The sequence below is a fragment of the Macaca fascicularis genome, chromosome 3, assembly GCF_037993035.2.
Source record: "Macaca fascicularis isolate 582-1 chromosome 3, T2T-MFA8v1.1".
NCBI classification, from domain to species: Eukaryota; Metazoa; Chordata; class Mammalia; order Primates; family Cercopithecidae; genus Macaca; species Macaca fascicularis.
The window spans coordinates 45,690,335-45,711,779 of NC_088377.1; the positions used below are offsets into that span (position 1 = coordinate 45,690,335).

Below are 21,445 nucleotides of genomic sequence, written 5' to 3' on the forward strand. Positions count from 1 at the left end.
TGCCCAGCTTTATTTTTTTTCTATTGAAATGTTAGGTTGCTCTGGTCGGGCACGGGGGTTCACACCTGTAATCCCAGCACGTTGGGAGGCCAAGGAAGGCAGATCACAAGATCAGGAGCTCGAGACCAGCCTGGCCAATATGGTGAAACCCCATCTCTACTAAAAATACCAAAAAACTAGCCAGGCATGGTGGCACATGCCTGTAATCCCAGCTACTCGGCAGTCTGAGGCAGGAGAATTGCTTGAACCTGGGAGGCGGAGCCAAGATCTCGCCACTGCACTCCAGCCTGGGTGAGAAAAGAAGTATTAGGTTGCTCTGTTCTGATGCCTCCAGATCACATTTGATTACAGCAGTTCTTATTTTTCAGACCCATAGAGAAAGGACAGGAGGGTCAGATCGGATCGTGGGTTACAATGTGATAAGAATAAAGAAATCAACAAATCAGCTTTAAGGAAGGCATTTTGGGGCCCTGGAGATGTGCACCTTGCCCTGGTACTGGAGCAGGTGAGCCCTGGATGAGCCACATGGTGCAGGGGCCTCTGAGAAAAGGACTGGGAATGTGTTTGGATCACCAGGAAGGGCATCTGGCCCCTCACTCTGGCCTCCAGAAGCCTGGCCAACACCTTCACAAACAGTAATGGCCCAAGACAGGTGTTTGCACTACATCAAGTGTGAAGAGGGTGAGGGCCACCAAGGAAGACGGTGAGCATGGGCAGCACAGGGCCACACTGACCTGGGGCTGACTCCTCATGGGCCATCCTAGGACCGATTCTAATTTCTTAAAAGAGAAAATCTTTTAAAAATATTTGCAGAAGCAAGTTGGACCTGAGGCCGCGCAAAGCCTCCCCGACGGGTTCCAAGAAGTGGCAACAGCATGGAGTCCAGTCAGAAGCTCAGTTTGTCCACTCTTTATTAAAGCCAGGCCCTCCTGCCAACGGCTGCAGGACAGCTGCTGGGGCCCAGGAGGGGCAGGGACAGCAGATCCTGGCCATATAGGGCTAGAGCTGAGATCCCAGAGCCCCCCAGCCCACCTTGCCATTAGCCCTTTCTGAGACTCCCGTCCCAAAGGGAGAGGAGAAACCCAGGGCTGAGGCCATTACCCAGCACCCCGATGCCTCCCTGGGACCCCTGCTCTCCTCACCACCCCGCCCCGCAACCTCACCCAGCCAGGCTAACTGACCGCCACCACCCAGGCCCTCTTCCCACCCACCAACTACCGTGCCTCCTACCCGCCCCCAGCCCAGGCAGCCTGGCTGCTGCGCTCAGCCCCCAAGGCCATGTCTACACTAACGTGGAAGGAACTAGGTCTATAAGGAAATGCAGCTGCACCAAAAATCCGTTTCCTGGCCCCACTCACAGTGGCCCCAAAAGCATGAGGGGAGGGGGGGGCTTCACATGAACTACACCCCAGCTGCCTGCCCAGTGGCTTCCATGGGCCCAGTGCGGAGGGTGGGGCGCCCACCAGGCAGGGGCCTTGCATAGTTGGGTGCCTGGTTTGTCACTGAGCCACGGCTCAGGTCCACACCCCCCAGAGGTGGACAGCCACTGTGCAAGCTGCCAGGACACGGGTGCCTCCACTAACCAATTTGTGAAATGGGACTCTAAACAGAAACACTACTTGTTCTAGTGTAATGACAGAAGCAGAGTTAAAGGGACCTGCGGGTGTCCTAGGGCCCTAATTATGGGATGTGGGGGAAGATCCTTCAACCAACCTCAGTCACTCTAAGTGAGCGCTGGGCTCCGAGGACGGAGCGTCTGCCTATTCCGGGAGACGGGCAGCCCAGGGAAGTGAAAGCTGGGGCTCAGGGCTGCGAGGGCCTCGGGCGCCCAAAGATGTCTGAGTTTGCCACCTCCGGCTGAAAGAGGTGAAAGTACCAAAGGACTGAGAGAAGCAGAGACCAAAACCGAACCGGTGCAGCGGGCGCCCGGGTGCCCTCTGTGTCCGTGTGGAGAGGACAGAAGGCGGCTCGAGAATAAGGCTTCAAACTCCCTCAGGACCCTGTCAACACCCGCGACCCGTCTGCCTGGCCGTAAGTTTGGTATCTGGCTTTATTCTTCTCCTAGATTCTTTAGGCCATACGAGAGGTGGAAATAAATATCTGCAGACTACAAGTTTCAAGTTTTCCCATTGGAGCTCAGCCTTTTGGAAACCTACAAGGCCTCCCCTCACCTCGCGCAATTAAACCTTCGGATGACCGCGAGGCCCTAAATCTCCCACTGAGGAATGGGAGGAAGTGGTCAGCCAAACCCACCGGCCTCCCAGGCATCTCGCTGGCCCACCTGGGTGACTGGACCCCACCCTCCCGTGGAGCAAGGGCTTTCCCCTCCCTCGCCGCCACAGCCGGTTGCAAACGCACAAGTCCCTTGCTCCCTGGGCCACCGAAGTCGGAATCCGGGTGAAATAAATAGCATCGCCCGCCAACTACCGCCCTGCTTCACAGCCCGGGCCCACCCAGGGGATATCGCAGTCTCCGTGGGGGTGGCGCCCAGGCCTCGCTGCCTCCGCGCTGCTCTTCTCTCCAGAGCTCTCCACGGCTCCACGGCTGAGCTCACGGACCCGGCGGGCAAGAGACCCGGGGCCGCAGGGCGGGGGCTGAGGGAAGGCACCGCACCCAGGACTGGGACCCTCAGCCTCCCGGGGCCCGAGGAGCGAGGGGCCGGTGGCCCTGCAGGCTGCGCTGCCGTCGGCCCCGGGCCCCTCACAGGACGCCCTCCCTGTAGGCGCCAGAGGGCCCGGCAAACGCGGCCTGGTGCTCCGAGCCGAAGCTTGTGCCGCCCGCGAACTCCAGCAGGGCGCTGCCGCGCTCCCCCGGGCCGACGCTGGACGGCCCCTTGGCGGCCGCCTCGGGCTTGGGCGCGGGAGCTGGGGCCGAACCCGAGCCCGGCGCTGCGGCGGCGCCGCGGTGCGTCTTCATGTGGGTGAGCAGGTGCGAACTCTGCGAAAAGCGGCGGCCACAGTTGGCGCAGGCATAGGGCCGCTCGCCCGTGTGTGTGCGCTGGTGCGTGACCAGCACCGAACGCTGCGAAAAGCGCTTGCCACACTCTGGGCACGGGAAGGGACGTTCGCCCGTGTGGCCGCGCCGGTGCTTGGCCAGATTGGAGCGCTGTGCGAAGCCGCGGCCGCAGTCGGCGCAGCGGAAGGGCTTCTCGCCCGTGTGCGTGCGCCGGTGCCGCTTGAAGTCCGAGCTGTGGCCGAAGCCCTTGCCGCAGTCGGGGCAGCGGTGCGGCTTCTCCTCCGCGTGAGCCCACTGGTGCCGCGTCAGCGCCGCGCTCTGACCAAAGCGCCGGCCGCACTCTCCGCACGCGTAGGGCCGCTCCCCGGTGTGCGCGCGCCCGTGCGCTGTCAAGTGCGCGCGACGGCTGAAGCCCGCGCCGCACACGCCGCACACGAACGGCTTCTCGCCGGTGTGCCCGCGCACGTGCGCCGCCAAGTGCGAGCCGCGGGCGAAGCGCGCGCCGCACTCGGGGCACGGGAAGGGCCGCTCGCCTGTGTGCGTGCGCCGGTGGCGCGCCAGGTGCGAGCCGTACACGAAGCTCTTGCCGCAATCGGCGCAGCGGTGTGGCCTCTCGCCCGCGTGGTAGCGCTGGTGCTTGGCCAGCGCGGCCCGGCGCCCGAACGTCTTGCCGCAGTCCGAGCAGATCCACGGGCTCTCCTCCTCCGCCAGCGCGGCCGGCGCAGGCTCCGCGAGCAGACTCCCGACGGCAGGCCCGAACGCGCGCAGGCCGCCTCCGCCGCCCCCGGCCCCGCCGCCGCCGAAAGGGTCGCAGGCCAGCCCGGTCCCCTCCACTAGGGAGAGCGGGCCCCCCAGGGGCGCCGGGAGCGGGCGCCCGTCGACCGGCAGCCGCTCTCGGAAGTCGGGTAGGCCCAGGAGCGGGAAGCTGTCCGGGTGCAGCCAGGACTTGGGGTGCACGGGGAAGTGGAAGCCCAGCGGGTGGGAGGAAGGGCCTTCGCCCTCTCCCAGGCCGTTGCCCAGCTCCAGGAAGCGCCGGTCCGGCGCGGAGTCCGCCTTGCCGCTGGGGGTGGGCGCCGCCACCGCCGCCTCTTCTCTCTCTTCGGCCGCGGCCTCCGCCTCTCCATCCGCTTCGCCAGCTTCAGGTCCCCCCGGTCCCTCTGGCCCAGGGTCGGTGTCCTCCGGCCCCGCGGCGGCCGCCGTCTCGCCGGGCTCCCGCCGGGGGCCGTCACCACCCGGCTCCGCACAGCCCCCGCCGCGTCGGTGGCGCTGGAAATCGGCGCGCAGGCGGAAGGCCTGCCCGCAGTCGGGGCAGCAGTGCGGGCGGTCAGCCGTGTGCACCGCCTGGTGCCGCGCCAGCGCCGAGCTCTGGCTGAAGCTGCGGCCGCAGTGCGGACACGGGTAGGGCCGCTCGCCCGTGTGCGTGCGCTGGTGCGTGACCAGGTAGGAGCGGCGCCCGAAGCCCGCGCCGCAGAAGGCGCAGCGGTAGGGCCGCTCGCCCGTATGGATGCGTCGGTGCGTAACCAGGTGCGACTTGTAGACGAAGCGCTTGCCGCAGTCCGGGCACGGGAAGGGCTTCTCGCCGGTGTGCGTGCGCTGGTGGATGGCCAGGTGCGAGCGGTACACGAAGCCCTTGCCGCACTCCTCACAGCCGAAGGGCTTGACGGCCGCGTGGTAGCGCTGGTGCTTGGCTAGCCGCGAGCGGTGCGGAAAGACCTTGCCGCACACGTCGCACGTGGTCTCGGGCCGCCCGGCCAGCGGAGCCACTGAGGCGGGGAACGCCCAGGGCGACAGCAGGTTCGCAGCCGGCTCCCGGCCGTGCAGGAAAGGCTTCGTTTCAGAGCCGTCGGCCAGTACCCCAAGGCCGCCTTGGTCGGGGCCCCACCCCTCTGGAGTCTGCGCCGAATCCGAGTCGTCGGGGCCCCACGTCCCAGGCACGTCCCCCACGCCGTAGGCCGCCGACCAGAGCCCTGGGGGCTCGTTCTCCTCCTCAGCCACCTCCGCCAGGAAGTCCTCGTCGTCTTCCTCATCGTGGTCCTCTATGTCGTCCGTCCAGAACCAGGCTCCTGAAGACGACAAAGGCAGGCCAGAAGAGAGAGGTAAGTGAACTTGACAGGAGCCTTTGGAAGGTTCCTGCCCCGAGAAATCAGGGCTTCTGAGACATCACCAGCAGGACCTTCCTTCAGTAGGACAGGGCACTTCCTTTCGCCAAGTGAGTGGTTGCCCATGCCCCACTGCCAGTCCTGAACAGGCACAGGACAGGAAAGCCGCCGCCCCCAGCTAGGAACCTGGGGACACGCAGCACACGAAACTGTCCCTCCCAGGAAAGCCAGGGCTCCCGTCCAACATCTCTTCCAGACCGCAGGCTCCCTCCAGAGCTTGCCACCTGCTGAGGAATGGGGCAAACTCTAGCACGGGGTGAGACCCAAGCAGGGATCCTGTGCTGAGAAAACCAGGTGGAGACGCTGGGGCCGTTTTCCCGAGAGCTCCCCCTCCCTGGCTTCCCTGGAAGACAGCGCAGCCTGCGGCCCCCTCCACAGAGAACCTGCCTTTGTCAGCGCTAAGCTTTTTTTTTTTTTTTTTTTAAAAAGACGGGAGTCTCACTCTGTCACCCAGGCTGGAGTGCAGTGGCTCGATCTTGGCTCACTGCAACCTCCGACTCCTGGGTTCAAGCAATTCTCCCGTATCAGCCTCCCGAGTAGCTGGGATTATGGGCTCATGCCACCACGCCTGGCTTTTTGTTTGTTTTTTAAAGCTCACTGCATCCTCCACCTCCCAGGTTCAAGCAGTTCTCCAGCCTCAGTCTCCCTAGTAGCTGGGATTACAGGCGCACACCACCACAGCTGGGTATTTTTTGTATTTCACCATGTTGGCCAGGCTGGTCTCGAACTCCTGACCCCAGGTGATCTGCCCGCCTCAGCGTCCCAAAGTGCTGGAATTACAGGTGTGACCCACCACGCCTAGTCTTTTTTAAATTTTGTTTTGTTTTGTTTTTTGAGACGGAATTGCGCTTTTGTTGCCCAGGCTGGAGTGCAATGGCGGAATCTTGGCCCAACGCAACCTCCACCTCCCAGGTTCAAGCAATTCTCCTGCCTCGGTCTCCTCAGTAGTTGGATTACAGGCGTATGCCACCACGCCCAGCTTTTTTTTTTTTGCTTTTTTTTTTTTTTTTTTTAAAGTAGAGACAGGGTTTCTCCATGTTGATCAGGCTGGTCTCAAACTCCTGACCTCAGGTGATCCGCCTGCCTCGGCCTCCCAAAAGTTCTGGAATTACAGGGGTGAGCCATCGTGCCCAGCTGTTTGTTTTATTTTTGAGACGGAGTCTTGCTGTGTCGCCCAGGCTGGAATGCAGTGGCATGATCTCGGCTCACTGCAACCTCCACCTCCCAGGTTCAAGTGATTCTTCTGCCTCAGCCTCCTGAGTAGCTGGGACTACAGGCGCCTGCCACCACGCCCGGCTAATTTTTATATTTTTGGTAGAGACAGGGATTCACCATATTGGCCAGGCTGGTCTCGAACTTCTGACCTTGTGATCTGCCCGCCTCAGCCTCCCAAAGTGCTGGGATTACAGGCGTGAGCCACCGCACCTGGCCACTTTTTTTTGTATTTTTAATAGAAACGGGTTTCACCATGTTGACCAGGCTGGTCTCGAACTCCTGACCTTAGGTGATCCACCTGCCTTGGCCTTCCAAAGTGCTGGGATTATGGGTGTGAGCCACCACGCCTGGCCTGTCAGCTCTAAGGTTTGCTCAGCCTCCCCCATTCAGACCCTTTCCCACCAAGCTGCACCCCTGCCCTCTCCCTTTGGCCCTCCGAGGCACCTGTGTGGGCAGCAAAGAGCATGTAGATGGAGCTGGCTTGGTGGGGCGCCTATTGATGGCTGATACACCTAAGACACCATGACACACCCAGGAGGGAACTAATGTCTGTGGAGCAGGCACTAAGTCACAGGGAACACAGGGATGACACCTGGCCTGTGGCCCCATATGCACCTTCATGGACCCTGCCCGGTGTCCACCCCACAGTCTCAGCATCTGGAAGGTTCCAGCTCCCACAGCTGGTGTGAGAATCTCGTCCTCACCCCACCTGGGTCCCCTGCCAAGGCACTGGCCCATTTCAGCCATCACCTAGCTGGATAAACTTAGACCACTGAGTCCTGCCCTAGGGGGGAAGTCGGAGCCCAGGAGGTCCCAGTGCGCCTTGGGTGGCCCCTCATGTCGCACGCTGGCCCCTACCAGGCTGCATGGCCTTGGCACTGCCTTGTCCCACATGCATTCCACATGGGGACCTAGAGCCTCAGGAAAACACAGACCCACACAGGCCTGGCTTCACTGTGAAAAAACAGGCATCATAGAAAAGGGTCAGAAAATGGGTTACTTCATCTTTCCCATTTCATGATACTTTCTCGGTTTACTATTATAGTAAACGTAAGCTTGAAATAAAAAGGTTTCTTGTCACTAAGTTGAGTCCACCTCGAACTGCCACCCACAGCCACTCTGTGCACAGAGCAGCAAAGAAAAGCCCAGTCCCCATCAGTGGTCACCCTTTCCCGTTTGGCAGCAACGCTCCCCAGGTCCGGGAAGGCTGCTGCACCCCAGCCCTAAGCCCCAACCCTACAGGGTAGGGAGGCTGGCAGAGAGCTGGAAAGGATCTGACCCTCAGGCTCTGATGCAGGTCTTGGGTTTAGAGATGCCTCCAAACGGGGAAGGTTCAAGCCTAGGAACAACTACGATTTTGTAGCGAGATGCATCAGCAACCAGCCAAGACTCAACGAGCATTTACTGTACAATAAGCCTCAAAGAACTGGACTCCCAGGCCAAGTGCGGCCTTGCCCACAGAAGTCTCAGCTGCCCACAGCTGGGAGGCTCCTCCCAGTACCTCTCCCTTGATCCTCAGTGCAGCAAGGAAGCCTCTCACTTGGGGAGGTAGGCAGGGAGCCCTCCTCCCAGTGGGCTCTGTAGAGAGGGCACCTCCCACCAGCTCTGGAGCTGGCATGCCGCCTGTCCAACAACTGGGACAAGGGTGGGCCACACTCCAGCATATGGCATGGTGATAGGCCACCACTGACACCGAGTGTGGGACAGGAAGGGCATCCAAGTCCCTGGGAAGTCTGAGCTGGCTGCACTCTGAGGGGAGCTCCCAGGAAGTAGCAGGGCCCCTGGGAAGGGTCCCAGAGGGAGACCAGCCTGCCCCAGGCCAGGCTCTGTCGAAGTGGATGGGAACATCCTTGACTGAGGGTGTTCAGCCAACAGGACTCCAGGGACATGGCCCCAAGGGTGTTTGCTGGCTCTCAGATCCAAAGCCCTTTTTCAGATCTAAGTGAGGCCTCCTCACAGCTCAACTCATCAGACCCAAGACTGGAGGCTGACTAGGAGGGGTTGGCACATGTTTCTCAACAGCTGGAGGGCACTGGGGCACGAAGCATGTGACAGCAGCCCAGGGTGCCCAACACACCTGCTTCCTCCAGAACGCAGGGGACAGCGGAGGAGAGGAAACTCTGGGGCTGGCGGTCCCTCTCCCCTGCACCTCACCTTTAGGCCTGAAGACTCTGGCCTAGCAACATTCAGCTAGGCTTCCAGGAAGATCCCGAGGGACCACAAGGCTCAGCGATCAAAAGCAGAGGCCGACCAGAGGCTCAAAGTTAGCTGTCTAGGGAGGGAGAAGCTTTCAGAGTGTAGCCACAAGGACCTTCACAGCCTGTGTCCTGAACTGGGAACACTAAGATCCCCCTCCCATCCAGCGGCAGGTGATAAGAGCTGATGGAGGGGAGACCACCCCAGCAGGTTGGGTGCCAAGGGAATGAATGAAAGGCCTCAGGGCTGGGGTTGGGGCTGTCACAGGAACTATCTCCCCCACCTCCCTCCACAGGCACCAGCATCGGGCACAGCTACTCCCTAGCATGACTGGCGTCTTTAGAGGCTTCCCTTCAAATCTTAATGCTGAGATGTTCCTCAAGGGCTCACTACTCCACTGCACCCACCACAGTAACCCTCCTGCAGGCTGAAGCCCCACATCTGCTCAGTTCCATCAGGACAGCAGGGGCCAGGCCAGGATGCTACACCATCTCTCCCTTGGCTTCACCTCAAAAGGCAGCTGGAGGGCCTGGGCTCTGCCTGGGTGTGAATTCTACTCCTATGACACACTGGCCATGGGACCTTGGGCAAGGCCTTAAATCTGAGTTTCCCCATCTGTAAAATGGGTCGATAACAGCACCAGTGGATAAATCCACTTGGTGGGACTACTGCAAGGATGAAATGCACATCCATAAACACCTGCTACGCAGCTGCAGAAGCACCTCCCAGGGTCAGGTGGTGCTGCTGCCACCATGGGTCCCTGCAGATGCCGAGGCCCCTGCTGTCCATCCCATGCTTTCTGTTGGTCATCGCTCAAGTTGTCCCCCAAATGTCAGGTGATGCTCCTTTCCTGCCATCAGGCCCTGGTGGCCACAGATCCCCACCAAGGCCTTTCCTCTTGAGGCTGGGCCACAGTCCCTAACCCTAGACAGGCCCCTGGCCAGCCCTGTGCCCCGGGGGCAGGCTGCCTCCTGGACTGCACAGGAGGGGCGGGGCACCCTCCAGCCCACACTAGGGCCTTCCTGCTCACCAGTGGCTGGTGCAGTGCCAAGGCCCTCAGGGAGGCCCTGGATGCACAAAGATCCCTAGGGAGGGTGGTCATCAGCATCACCAAAGCCGAGCATTGACCCAGAATCCCACCAACACAACTGCAGCCTCTCCAGCTTCTATCCCCAGGCCCTGGTTTAACTGTGCAGGAGGCAGTGGTAATCCCAGGGGCCAGCCAATGTCCCCAGCAGCAGAGCCCCCGGAACACGTCCGGTAAGTGCCTTGCCCTGGGCACAGGGTGGGGGTCCTATGTAGGACACTAATCACAGGGGCTGTGGGGAAGACAGTGGCCCCACAGCCACATGCCTGACCCAGAAGACACGGTCCCAACCTGGCATGGGACGCCACACACATCTCACATCACTCAGGGATGCTGCTCAGTGTAGCCCACACACATCACCCATGGCAGCAGGCGCCACCATCTACAACTCCCACCCCTGGGCAACCTCTGCCCATCTTGGAGTTTGGAACCTGCCCTCCAGGCCCAACCTGACCTGGGCCCCACGGTGAGTCTGCAGAGTGAGCTGACTGAACAGCCCCGCTTCTCTCCCTCTGACAACCCATCCGCTAAGGCCTGGCCTGGAGTGCAGGCTGTGGAAGTCAGTTCCGAGTGAGGCCAACACCTGCTCCCTCCTCTCCCCCGGCTGGTGCAACTTTCTCTATCCAGACACAAACTCCAGATGGCCTCAGAGAGACCCTCCCTCATGAGGGGCAGCAAAGGGAGGAGGTGGACAAGGGTGACACGCCCAAGTTCATAGGCATTAGCAGCCCGCCTTTCTGCAAAATGTCAGGGAGACGAGGGTGGCACTGGCCCCACACATTGGTGCTTGGGGGAGGTAGGGCTCTCGGGCACAGCTGCTGCACTGGGATCTGAACCAGCTGCATGGCCCTGGCCAGGCTGCCAGGTCTGTAAGGAGGGGGCCTCCTCTGAGGACAGGCAGTGGTCCTGCCCCTCACTGGGGCAGGTGACCTCAGAAGGGTCAGTCTGCAGTGGCTGAGGGGGTCCATCTCAGAGGGTGGAGGGGCAGCCCCACAAGTACAAGGTTGGCCTGCCAGGCCAAGGCCACTGGCAGCCACGTAAGGCCTGCAGGCACCCACAGCCACAATTTTCTCCAGGCACATTCTTGCTCCGGTGCAGACCAGAGCCGGCAGAAAACAGGGTTCAACCAGGGTGGGGATCTAAGCCAGGTAAGGAGAAAGGCAGGGCAGGGGAGGGGCAGGAGGGGAAGCGTGGGGCTGGAGCATGGCTGAAGGGCAGGTGGGGGCTTCAGCAGCCCTCAGGAGGGGTGGGTCCTGATGAGCGCAGTACCAGAGCCCAGATGTCATTGTGGCCCAACTCATTAAGGAGCCCAAGAGAGGGACACATTTGGCTCTTGCAAGACTCCAGTCTAGGAACAAACTCTGTCAGCCTGGGCACAGTCAGCCTCTGTCCTGCGCCAGCGATCTCAGCCAGCTCAGCCCACCAGAAATGAATGCAGGGGAGGCAGGGGGCACTGGGGGAGTGGGGAGCACCAGGGGAGGGTAGCCACTCAGTACACAGGCTATGGGTCACATTTCAGAGGCCGCCCTTACACACCCACTCAGGGCCAGGGGCATCCCAGGCCTACCAGCCCCAGCACGATGAGCAGCCGCAGGGGGCGCAGGGGGCACTGGCACAGCCAGCCCCAGGGAGCTTGCAAACCCCAGCCAGGTGCACAGGCCACAAGGGTCCTGTCGCCTGGACTGAAAGGGAACCACTCAGGCTCAAGCCTGCACAAGGCTCTACCCCTAACCCTCCAAGAGGCACAGAGAACAGGAGCACAAGTAGACCACATGCTGAGGGACGGGCCCCACAGGCCTGTGTCCCCTTCTCCTCCTGAGAGCGTCACCCACATCCCACACTCATCCCGGGGCAGCAGTGATCTTTCTTGCTAACCAGAACACTCCTGACTGAAGCCTAGGAAATGTTCCAAGAGGGTCCCCAAGTGTCTGGAGAATGGCGGCAGGAAAGGCCTCCTACAATGACACAGAGAGGAGGCTTCCATGATAGTTCAGCTCTGTGTCCCCACCCAAACCTTATCTCCAATTGTAATCCCCAAGTGTCATGTCAAGGGAGGGACCTGGTGGGAGGTGATCAGATCATGGGGGCCATTTCCTTCATGCTGTTCTTGTGATGATGAGGGAGTTCTCACGAGATCTGATGGTTTTTTGTTGTTTTTTGTTTTTTGTTTTTTTTTTGAGATGGTGTCTTACTCTGTCACCAGGCTGGAGTGCAGTGGTGCAATCTTGGCCCACTGCAACCTCCACCTCCCGGGTTCAAGCGATTCTTCTGTCTCAGCCTCCCAAGTAGCTGGGACTACAGGTGCACACCACCACACCCAGCTAATTTTTATATTTTTAGTAGAGATGGGGTTTCACCATATTGCCCAGACTGGTCTTGAACTCCTGACCTCGTGATCTGCCTGCCTCGGCCTCCCAAAGTGCTGGGATTACAGGCGTGAGCCACCACACACCAGTATTTTCATTTGAAAACACATCTATGCAGTGCTCTGAGTCTACCCATTGCCCCTCCTGACTGGCATCACCCAGCCCCAAACCAGACACCTGTGGGGCAGGGGCCTCTGCAGAGCTCTCTAAGGCTAGGAGCCCCTCAGACACCACTAAGAACCTCCACGCAACTGACAGTGTGGCATCCTCCAGTGGGAACCTGAGTTGAGTTCAATTTCTTCAGATGAGTAAAGGGAGCCTTAGAGTTGAAGGAGCAGAGCCAGAGCTGGGCCTGAGGCTTCCAGGAAAATTCACCACCCTGAACGCCTTCTGCACCCATCACTCCAAAACCTCCTCTCCAGAATGCCCCAAGCTGCCCACCCCGGTCAGAATCCTTCCCACGGTGCTCCAGGGAGAGCAAGGGAGACTGCGGGGAGCCTTTTCCCAGACACGCGGCCAAGTGGGCGGAGAAGCAGGAGGACCAGCTAGCACTGTCATCAGAAGGGCCTCCGCGACGGCGTGCTGGGCTCCTGCGCCTGCCCTGGCTCAGCCGACCACCTGACAGCTGGCCCCTCACATGCAAAGAAATTCACGGGCTCCAACGTGGGACAGGGAATCATTTTTAAAGGTTCCTAGGAGGAGCCTCTAGGTTCTCTAAGGACCTTATAGCCCTCGGACCTCTCTGGAACTTGAACCACCAGAAGCCAGGCAGCAAAGGCAGAGGTTGGCACAGGCCGGCCACCCCCATATCCACGGAGCCCCCTCCATACCTCACTCCTCAGCACAGATGGTCAGAGGCACAGTCAGAGGCACCAGGTACCAGGTCTGCAGAGAGCTCGGTGAAGGCCAAAGTTTGACAACAGCTCCGAGAAGCTGTCGGCACAAACCACGAAATTCCATCCGCGCTCACCTGTGTAGACACCAGTGACGATGTCTCCTTCCTCAGGTCGGGGGCTATCTGGGACCCAAGGTTCTTCCCCTTGTTCCAGTCGGAAGATCAGATCAGGCTTGGGGATTGGGTATCCTGCCAGGAGAACAGACAACGGCTATAGGCAGCTCCCGTGGGCCCTCTGCTGCCCTATGGCCCGTGCTGCGCCACCGCTCAGTGCCCCTCCACCTCCACCTTCCCAGCATCAGCCCTCCCCACCCCTCCCTGCTCCGAAGGGTCCAGGCATTCCCTTCCCTCTGAACCTTTCCCTGTCCTCCCCTGCTCTCCTCCCACCAAGCCCCCCCAACACCTTCACCTGCAAGATGCCCACATTCTTCCTCCTCCCTCTCCCTCCTCACCCCCAGAGGCTTCAGGGGCCATGCCACAGAGACCAGAGTCAGACTGCCTCCACAGACGTATCACCTGGCTCAGGGCGCTGCCTGGCCAGTGACATCCCCCACCCCACCCCAGAGGCCATGAGGTCCTAGGGCTTCCCTGGGAGGTGGACTGGGCCCAGCATCCACCTTTGCAAAGACCCTGGGATTCGAAAGCCCCCCCTGTCAGACAGCTAAGCCCCTGGCAGCCATCACACCAGGCTGCCTCTTGGGGACTAAAGGTCCCATCCTTACCCAAGGACACCAGAATCCCATAGTTCTCCTGCATGACTTCCTGATAGAGGCCCCGCTGGTCTGCTTCCAGCCTTTCCCACTCCTCCAGGGAGAAGTACACAGCCACGTCTTCAAATGTCACCAGCCCCTGGGAAACAGAGCCCCAGGTGAGAAGCTGAGGGAGCCCTTTACAAAGAGCCACGGATGATTGAGGCCACTGAGGCCCTCCAGCGTGGGTGTCAGGGGGACATAGATGCCCAGATGGCACTGAGGGCTTTCAGGTCTTGCCGCAGCCCTGGAAAGCAGGGGCCAGATCCCAGCCAGAGAATGGGGACTCAAGCTAAAGAGGCTGAATGACCCAGCTCCTAGGGCAGAGCTGTGGCTCATGCAGAGGTCAGGAGACAATGAGCCCTGCCCCCAGTTCCCCTCTTCATGCAGTGTGGCTCAAGCCGGTGCAACGGCCACGTCAGCCATGGAGGGCCCACTCCTGTGTGGACAAGCAGGAGCAGCTAAACTGAGCGTGGGCACTGGCGCCTGACCTGTCTGGGCAGCAGGAACCCAGACCCTGGACATGTGACAGGCACTCCAGGTGCGGGAGCGGCCAGCCTTGGGGGAGAGCCAGGCCTCTGAAGTCGCTGTGCAGTGCCGTTGAGTGGGTGGCAGCCAAAGGGATCAGGACAACCCAACGCTCAGGAGAGCAGGACCACACCCCTGGGCTTGGGGCTGGACACCCAGCCGCTTCCTGTGGCCCCCTCCCAACTCAGGGCCAGGGCCCAGCCTGGGGACCCCAGTGCCATGGCCGCTGCCAACATATGTCTCCAGACAGCAGGTGCCGAGGCCCCAGGGGGAACCCTGCCTAGGTTACCCAAGCCTCAAACGGAGAGGGCAGCTCACCTGAGACCCAGCCATCAGCAAATCATCCTCGTCCTCCTCCTCCTCCTCCTCCTCCTCCTCCTCCTCGTCCTCCTCCAGGTCCTCATCCCTAGGAGTGGCTGGAGCCCGGGAGGGCTGCAGGCCTGCGGGGAGAGATCTCTTAGGGCCAGCTGCCCTGAGCCCCCAGCCTGCAGGGCCAGGAGCCCCGGAAACACCCTCACTGCAAAGCCGGGCTTCAGCTCCACCCTATCGGCCCAAGAGCCCTCCTGACTTGACCAGGTCCCTGGCCTGGTCCACCTCAGCCCCATTCACCTCCTCCGCAAGGATGGCTGCTTTTCTTACCCTTTTCCTGAAGAACTGGGGACTTGGCATCACCACCATGGCTAAGTCGCTCCTGGGTCCCCAATGCCAGATGCTGCTCCTCTGCCAGCACCTCCTTCACGTCCTCCTCCTCCACGTCCGCCTCCACCTCCACCTCGGCCACCTCCTCCACCTGCATGTCCTCCACTACCTCTGCCACACCCTCCTCCTCCTCTTCCACCACTATCTCCTCCTCCTCTTCTGCCACCTCCTGCGCCTCTTCCCCCTTTTCCTCCTCCTCCTCCTCTTCCTCCTGGTCAGGGTCGCACTCTGCCCCGTCCTCTGCCCGCTCCAGCTGGGCAGCTGGGGAGTCGGGAGTCGTGTGGAGTGCCGCCATCCTCCCTGGGAGTGAGCCTCCGCGTGGCCTGAAACGCAGATGGACGCCAGTGATGCGCCGCTCCCAGCACACCATACAGGCCCCCTCACAGGGTCGCCCACAGCCTGGCAGGGGCGCAGGGAGCAGGACTGACTCCTCCTGTTATGTAGTTGAAGGCAATGGAGATGAGGGAGGACCAGGCCTTCCCACAGTCTTCCCCTGCACCACCAAGACATTCCGTACCCAGAAAGGCTGCCCCAGGAGCCCCTCCGCGTGAGCCCTAGGATGCCAGTCTCAACTCCTTTTCACCAAGAACTACATGCCTGGTGTGAACTGCTGCTCTTTCCTGGAGTAAATCAGCCATTTCTCCCAGTCTTTATCCACAAGGAAGCATCACACAGCCCGAGGATGGCCCGTGTTTAGCCAGAAGGATACTGAGAACAAAGAGATGCTTACCTGGTCCTCAACACACATGAACCAGGCCAGCAGGGAACGCCAACAGGTCTCAGCACAGACAGGCTGCAGGCACTTGCAAGGCACGACGGGGCTGGGAGGAGAGACAGGTGCCGAGAAGCCAGCAGGTCAGGCTCCCTCCTGCAGGACATGGGAGAGTGGGGGCTGCGAGCCAGCGTCACCTTCATGTGCCCTCAGCCCTCGCTCTGTGAAAAGTGCAGTGCATGGTAGACACACAGCTCATTGCCAGACCATCAGGAGGACAGGAAATGCCTGTGACATTTCAAGTTTGGGGATCAGAGACTCTTAAGGGCTGACTTATCAAAGTCCCAGAGGCTACAGGGTCCTACTCTCTTACTGACATCAGGGACAGCTCAGCCCAGAAGCTCAGGGGAGAGGCAGCCACACTGACACAGGGTCCAGGGTCCAGGGCCATGGACACGGCAGGACGGGATCTGCTGGCCCTGGGACCCCTGGCCCCTCCCCACTGCGTGTCCTTCACCAGCCCCTGTGGGGTCCCGAGGGCAGGGCAGAGTCACAGAGTTGATGAGTCCATTTCGGTGGCTCCTTTCTGGGTATAAACCTGAGACCCGGCCCGTCACCCAGGATACACACTATCAGTGTCTCCGGCCTGAACAGGGCCATTTCCACAGCAAGCCAAGCCCAGAATCCAGGGGCTGAGGCCATGAGCCCCAGAAGCATCCTGGAATGTCAGGCCACTTGGCCACACAGAGCACTGGGCCCCCCCTAGTTCATCCAGCTCGAGCAGTGGACACTGTCTGCCACAGAACTCCTAAAACAAGACTGAGTGGCCTTCATGAGAACAGTCCAGACCACCACACCTGGTGTTCTTACAGACACAGGAGAAAGCTGCTCCGTGATTACCTCTCCCTCCGTAACCCATCACTTCTCTATCAATTAGGCAGCTGTGTTAGGCCATTTCTGCATTGCTGTGAAGGAATACCTGAGGCTGAGTAAGTTATAAAGAAAAGAGGTTTCATTCACTCACAGTTCAACAGCCTGCACCGACAGGGCACCAGCATCTGTTTCTGGGGAGGGCCTCAGGAAGCTTCCACTCATGGAAGGAGACAAAGGGGCAGCAAGAGAGAGGGAGGAAGCTCCACACTCTTTTAAAACAACCAGATCTCTCATGAACTGAGAACTCCCTTATCACCAACGGGATGGTGCTAAACCATTCATGAGGGATCCGCCCCCATGAGCCAATCCCCTCCCACCAGGCCCACCTCCAACACTGGAAATCACGCTTCAGCGTGAGACTGGAAGGGGACTGATGGAGCCTAGATGTTTGCCCCGGCCCAGATCTCATGCTGAACCGTAATCCCCAATGCTGGAGGTGGGGCCTGGTGGGAGGTGACTGGATCATGGGGACAGGCCATCCCCTTGGAGACAGTGAGTAATGAGTGCTCGCTCTGAGTTCACAGGACATCTGGTCGTCTTTAAGTGTGTGGCGCCTCCCCACTCACTCTCTCTTGCTTGTTCCTGTTTTTGCCATGTGACATGCCTATTCCCCCTCACCATCCACCATGATTAAAGGCTTCCTGAGGCCCCCTAGATGCCAGGCAGATGCCAGCACCATGCTTCCTGTACAGGCTGCAGAACCATATGCCAATTTCACCTCTTCTTTATAAATTAGCCAGTCTCAGGTAGTTCTTCACAGCAACGCAAGAACAGCCTGACACCTGGACAAACACCCAAACCATAGCAGCGGCGCATACTCGTTTCCTGAACTGCTTTGAGCAGCTGCTTTAAAATCCACACTGCTTTAAAAGCCAGGAAGCTCTGAGCATTCACACAGGCCCACCCAAGTCAAGGGCTGGGACACACAGGCATCCAGAAGCCACCTCTGTCCCAAAGGTCACTTGTGCCCCCTCAGTGGCTCCAGCCCCCTTTCTAGTTTCAGAATCACTGACCCCCAAAGACTCAAGTCACAGAACTATGCCTGGGAGCGCCACCCCAATCTCCAGCCTCTCCCAGAAGCTGGCCTTCTCAGTGTCCACAGCTCTTTGGCGCGTGAAGACGCCTGAAGTGTGGAAACGCATGCTCTGCGTGTTATGCTAGCCACCTCCAGGAGGACACGGCCTTGCCCAGCACTCAGGGCGCTGGGTACACTCAGCAACGGTTTCCCAACCGCCACCCACTTGAGGCCCAGAGGAGGGCTTTTCTCTTTCAAGCCTCAGGCCGCAGATTCAGGCTGGGCCTAGGTGCCATGCCAAGCCCGGCAGAGCTGTCTCCTGCCTGGCCACCACCTGAAGCAGCAACTTTCAACTCCCAGAGCCAGGCCACCAATATGAGGACACAACAGAAGAACACTTCATGGCTTTAGAATAAAGTGGCTGCATGTTCATCTCATCTCAGGCCCTATGTGTGCTATTCCCCATCCCCGGAACTCTCTCCCCCTCTTCCTGAGTGATCTTCTGAGGCAGCCCCCTGGGTCCCAGTGGTGATACAGTTCCCTGTATTTCTTCCCTCGAAGCACCTACCACATCTTAAAACTACACTTATGAGACTGTCTTACCATCTCTCTCCCTGCGTATGGTCAGCTCCAGGGCGGCAGAAGCTCCCTTCGCTCATGTCTGACTCCCCCGACACCAACACTTAAGAAGCATTCACTTACTAAAAGAATGTCTAAAGTCGCCAGCCAGTGTGATGGACACAGGATTTTTAAAACTCAGCATTTTGGCCCTACTGTCCTGTTCCAGAACAGGCTGACCACTGCTGGTTGGTGAGACCCTTACAAATCCCCACCCAGAAGCGGTGGGGAGTCTCTGCCTCCAAAGAGGACACCGAGTTCTTTCTCCCAAGAAGTCCACCCACGGATGACCAGAGAAGGTGGAGGACCAGCTCCTACAGAGGTCAGAAACACAGCCAGACATCGTCCCCAACCCAAGATTCAGAACAGAATGGTTTGCAAACCAGACCACAGCGGGCCGGGCAGTTTAGATTCCAGCAACTCTCCCTGGGTTATCTCTGCCTCCCCCAGACCCGCACTCTTTCCCTCCTCTTGCCAGCCTGCCAGTCCACTGTAAACACTGCTCACCTCTCCCTCGGCATCCAACTTTGGGTCAGAGGCCACAGGGGGCCTCCTCAGCATCAATCCCAAACCAGAGGCCACAGGGGGCCTCACCAACTTCATCCCAAACCCTCAATTCTCAAACTCCCGACCTCAGGTGATCCACCCGCCACGGCCTCCCAAAGTGCTGGGATCACAGGCGTAAGCCACCTCACCCGGCCCCAAACCCTCATTTCTACCAGGCTACTGCACTCTAGGATACGGTGCTGCAGCCAACATTTAGAATGGGAGGTGACAAGATATCTTCCAAGAGAAAAAGGGAGGGAGACAAGGACAGGAAGAAGAGAAAAAGCTTGAAAGTGGATAGAAACTCTCCACAAAAGCTCCAAAGCCAGGGAAACTCAACTCGGAGAGTGGGATATGTGGGGCTGTGCTTGTGTCTAGCCCTCTTCATTCCCTCTGGGTGGCCCCCACTGCCCTCAGCGCCTTTCGGGTCTTCATGCCCTCCTGGAAGACTTCCTTCCCCCACCACCACAGTACTCACTGTCTGTCCTCGGATTCTGGATCCCCCTACTCTCCTGGGTTTGCTCCTGGTGCAGGTTATTTCCATGGGGGCCATCCCAGGTCCCCCAGGGTAACCCCCTCACCACCCCACCTGGCTCCCCAGACCTGCCCACACTTGTTGAACCATACCAAGCACCAAGGTCTCCCCACACAAGCAGAGCTGGGGGCCTCATCCTCCTGGTATCTGCACTTCCTCTTGCCCATCAGGTCCTCGACCAAAGCCCAGCCCCTTTCCTACCTCTGCTGCCACGCGGGACAGCCCAGACCCCATCCAATCTCAGGGATGGGTGTCCCTACCCACCTGCCGGCAGCAGAAGACAGACGAGCAGGCCACCGGGGCTCCTTCTGCAGATGAGGGAAAGCCCAGACAAGGCCCCCAAGGTCACAAAGCGGGCTCCTGGGGCGACGGGCCGGGCGCCTCCCGCCCCCAAGAGGGCGTCCGGAGCCGCCTCCTCCTGCAGAGACCCAGACGGTGACAGCCCCTCCTGGATGGGTGTGTCCTGGGGGCGGCCGCGGCCCAGCCCCTGCCGCTACGGCCGAGAAGGCGTGGGCGAGCACCCCGAGGTGTCACGCGTGGCCTCCCGGGCCTGCCCCCTCCGCCTCCTGCCTGAACCGGCCCCGGGGGTCCGCAACGCGCAGGCCCGGACGGGGGTCCGGGAGGCGGGGGCGCTGCCGCTGAAGGCCCGACCCGCGCTCCGCTCCGACCCCGCAGGATTCGGCCCCGCCGCCTCCCCGCGGCCGCCCCGCGCCGGGCGTCGAGGGCCAGCCCGGCCCCGCCGCCGCCGCCCCCGAGCGCAAGCCCGGCCCGCCCGCACCTGCCGCCTGCGCCGCCGCCCACCGGCCCCACGAGACCCACTCACCGCGCGGGCCGGGCTGGCCGAGCCGCGGGCCGGACACCGGAGCCGGGGCCTGCGGGCCGGCGGCGGGCCCCGCGCTACACAAAGTGACGGCCCGGGAGCTGCGCGACGGCGGCGCGTGGGCACCGGAAGTGCCGCCGGCCGGCCCCGCCTCGCCCGCGCCCGCGGGGGGAGGAACTTCCGGTCACGCGGGGGCCGCGGCGCGGAGCTGGGAAGCGCGGGTGGTGGAGGTTTGCCCAGCTGGGCCTCGGACCGGGCGTGCAGGGAGGGGACGGGAGCGCCCTCGACATTTGTGGGGCGCCCACGACCTCGCCCCGCTCCTGGACACCCCGGCCAGGTCTGGGAGGTGACCCCGAGGTCACGCCGCCTAACCCTTCCCCGAACCCCAGCCCGGCCTCGTTCATCAGGGGGCGCCCGCTGAGGACCAGGCCTCGCGCTGGGGCCCCTTCGCCTGTCCACGGGGCCTGCCCCGGACCCCAGGACGGTGGAGGGAAGCGGCGACCTCTGTGGTGGGGAGGAGGCCAGGTGTCCACGACTCCGCCAGACCCCCGGGCCCTCGCTGGGTGAACGTCTTGTGGGCGGGGAGGGAGGAGGGACAGGCGGGGTGAACGTCTTATGTGTGGGCTGTGGCGGTTGAGTGCGGGAGGAGACGGGTTGTGGAGCCCGCACTCGGAGGGACATGGGGTCACCGGCAGAGAAGCGATGTCCAGGCAGAGGGAATGGCCATTGTAGGGGCAGAAGTGACAGGCGACCCCAGGAGCCCAGGGAGGGATCGGTGCCCTCAGCGGCCACCCCCAGGCCCTCACCCCCAAGCCTGTCTGCACCTACTCCCAAGAGGTGCAGCTGGGGTGTCAGGATGAGCTCTGGCATCGGTGGAGTCCAGGGTCTGTCTTCCACCAGGAATGGTGTGGCTCAGGCCCCTTCCCCAGCTCCCAGCCCGCTTGCTCCATTGTTCTTGGTGTTTTCTGTGGGAACCTCAGGCCTGACTGGGCAAGAGATAGAGGAGGACTCGGCCAGGCGCGGTGTCTGTAATCCTAGCACTTTGGGAGGCCTTGGCGGGCGGATCACGAGGTCAGGAGTTCGAGACTAGCCTGGCCAACATGGTGGGTGAAACCCCACCTCTACTAAAAATACAAAAATTAGCCGGCTGTGGTAGCGCACACCTGTAGTCCCAGCTACTTGGGAGGCTGAGACAGGAGAATCGTTTGAAGCCGGGAGGCGACGGTTGCAGTAAGCCAAGATTGCCACTGCACTCCTGCCTGGGTGACAGGGTGAGACTCTATCTCAAAAAAAAAAAAAAAAAAAAATAGTAATAAGATAGAGGAGGACTCAAACCTTAGTCCTACAGAGGGGTGCAACCCCAGCCCCTTGAATCAGACCCCTCACAGTGATGTTGCCTGGCTCTTGGTGTTTTAAA

The 21,445-nt window shown here is 60.7% G+C and overlaps 1 protein-coding gene across 8 annotated transcripts; it reads right to left on the minus strand.

Annotated features, from left to right (window-relative positions):
- Positions 1 to 894: 894 nt before the first annotated feature.
- On the minus strand, positions 895 to 20,152 carry ZNF316 (zinc finger protein 316). Of its 8 annotated transcripts, none has more exons than XM_045387878.3 (8): positions 20,032 to 20,152; positions 19,473 to 19,516; positions 15,580 to 15,670; positions 14,790 to 15,172; positions 14,469 to 14,590; positions 13,596 to 13,722; positions 12,949 to 13,062; positions 895 to 5,018 (listed from the first exon to the last, which is right to left on the minus strand). In XM_045387878.3, exons 4-8 carry the CDS (start codon positions 15,142 to 15,144, stop codon positions 2,701 to 2,703), a joined length of 3,036 nt encoding a protein of 1,011 aa, XP_045243813.2. In that variant the 5' UTR covers positions 15,145 to 15,172; positions 15,580 to 15,670; positions 19,473 to 19,516; positions 20,032 to 20,152; the 3' UTR covers positions 895 to 2,700. The 8 variants fall into 8 exon arrangements, with proteins under 8 accessions (XP_045243813.2, XP_045243809.2, XP_045243808.2 ...); XM_045387874.3 differs by having other exon boundaries at positions 15,580 to 15,717; XM_045387873.3 differs by having other exon boundaries at positions 15,580 to 15,782.
- Positions 20,153 to 21,445: the final 1,293 nt, after the last annotated feature.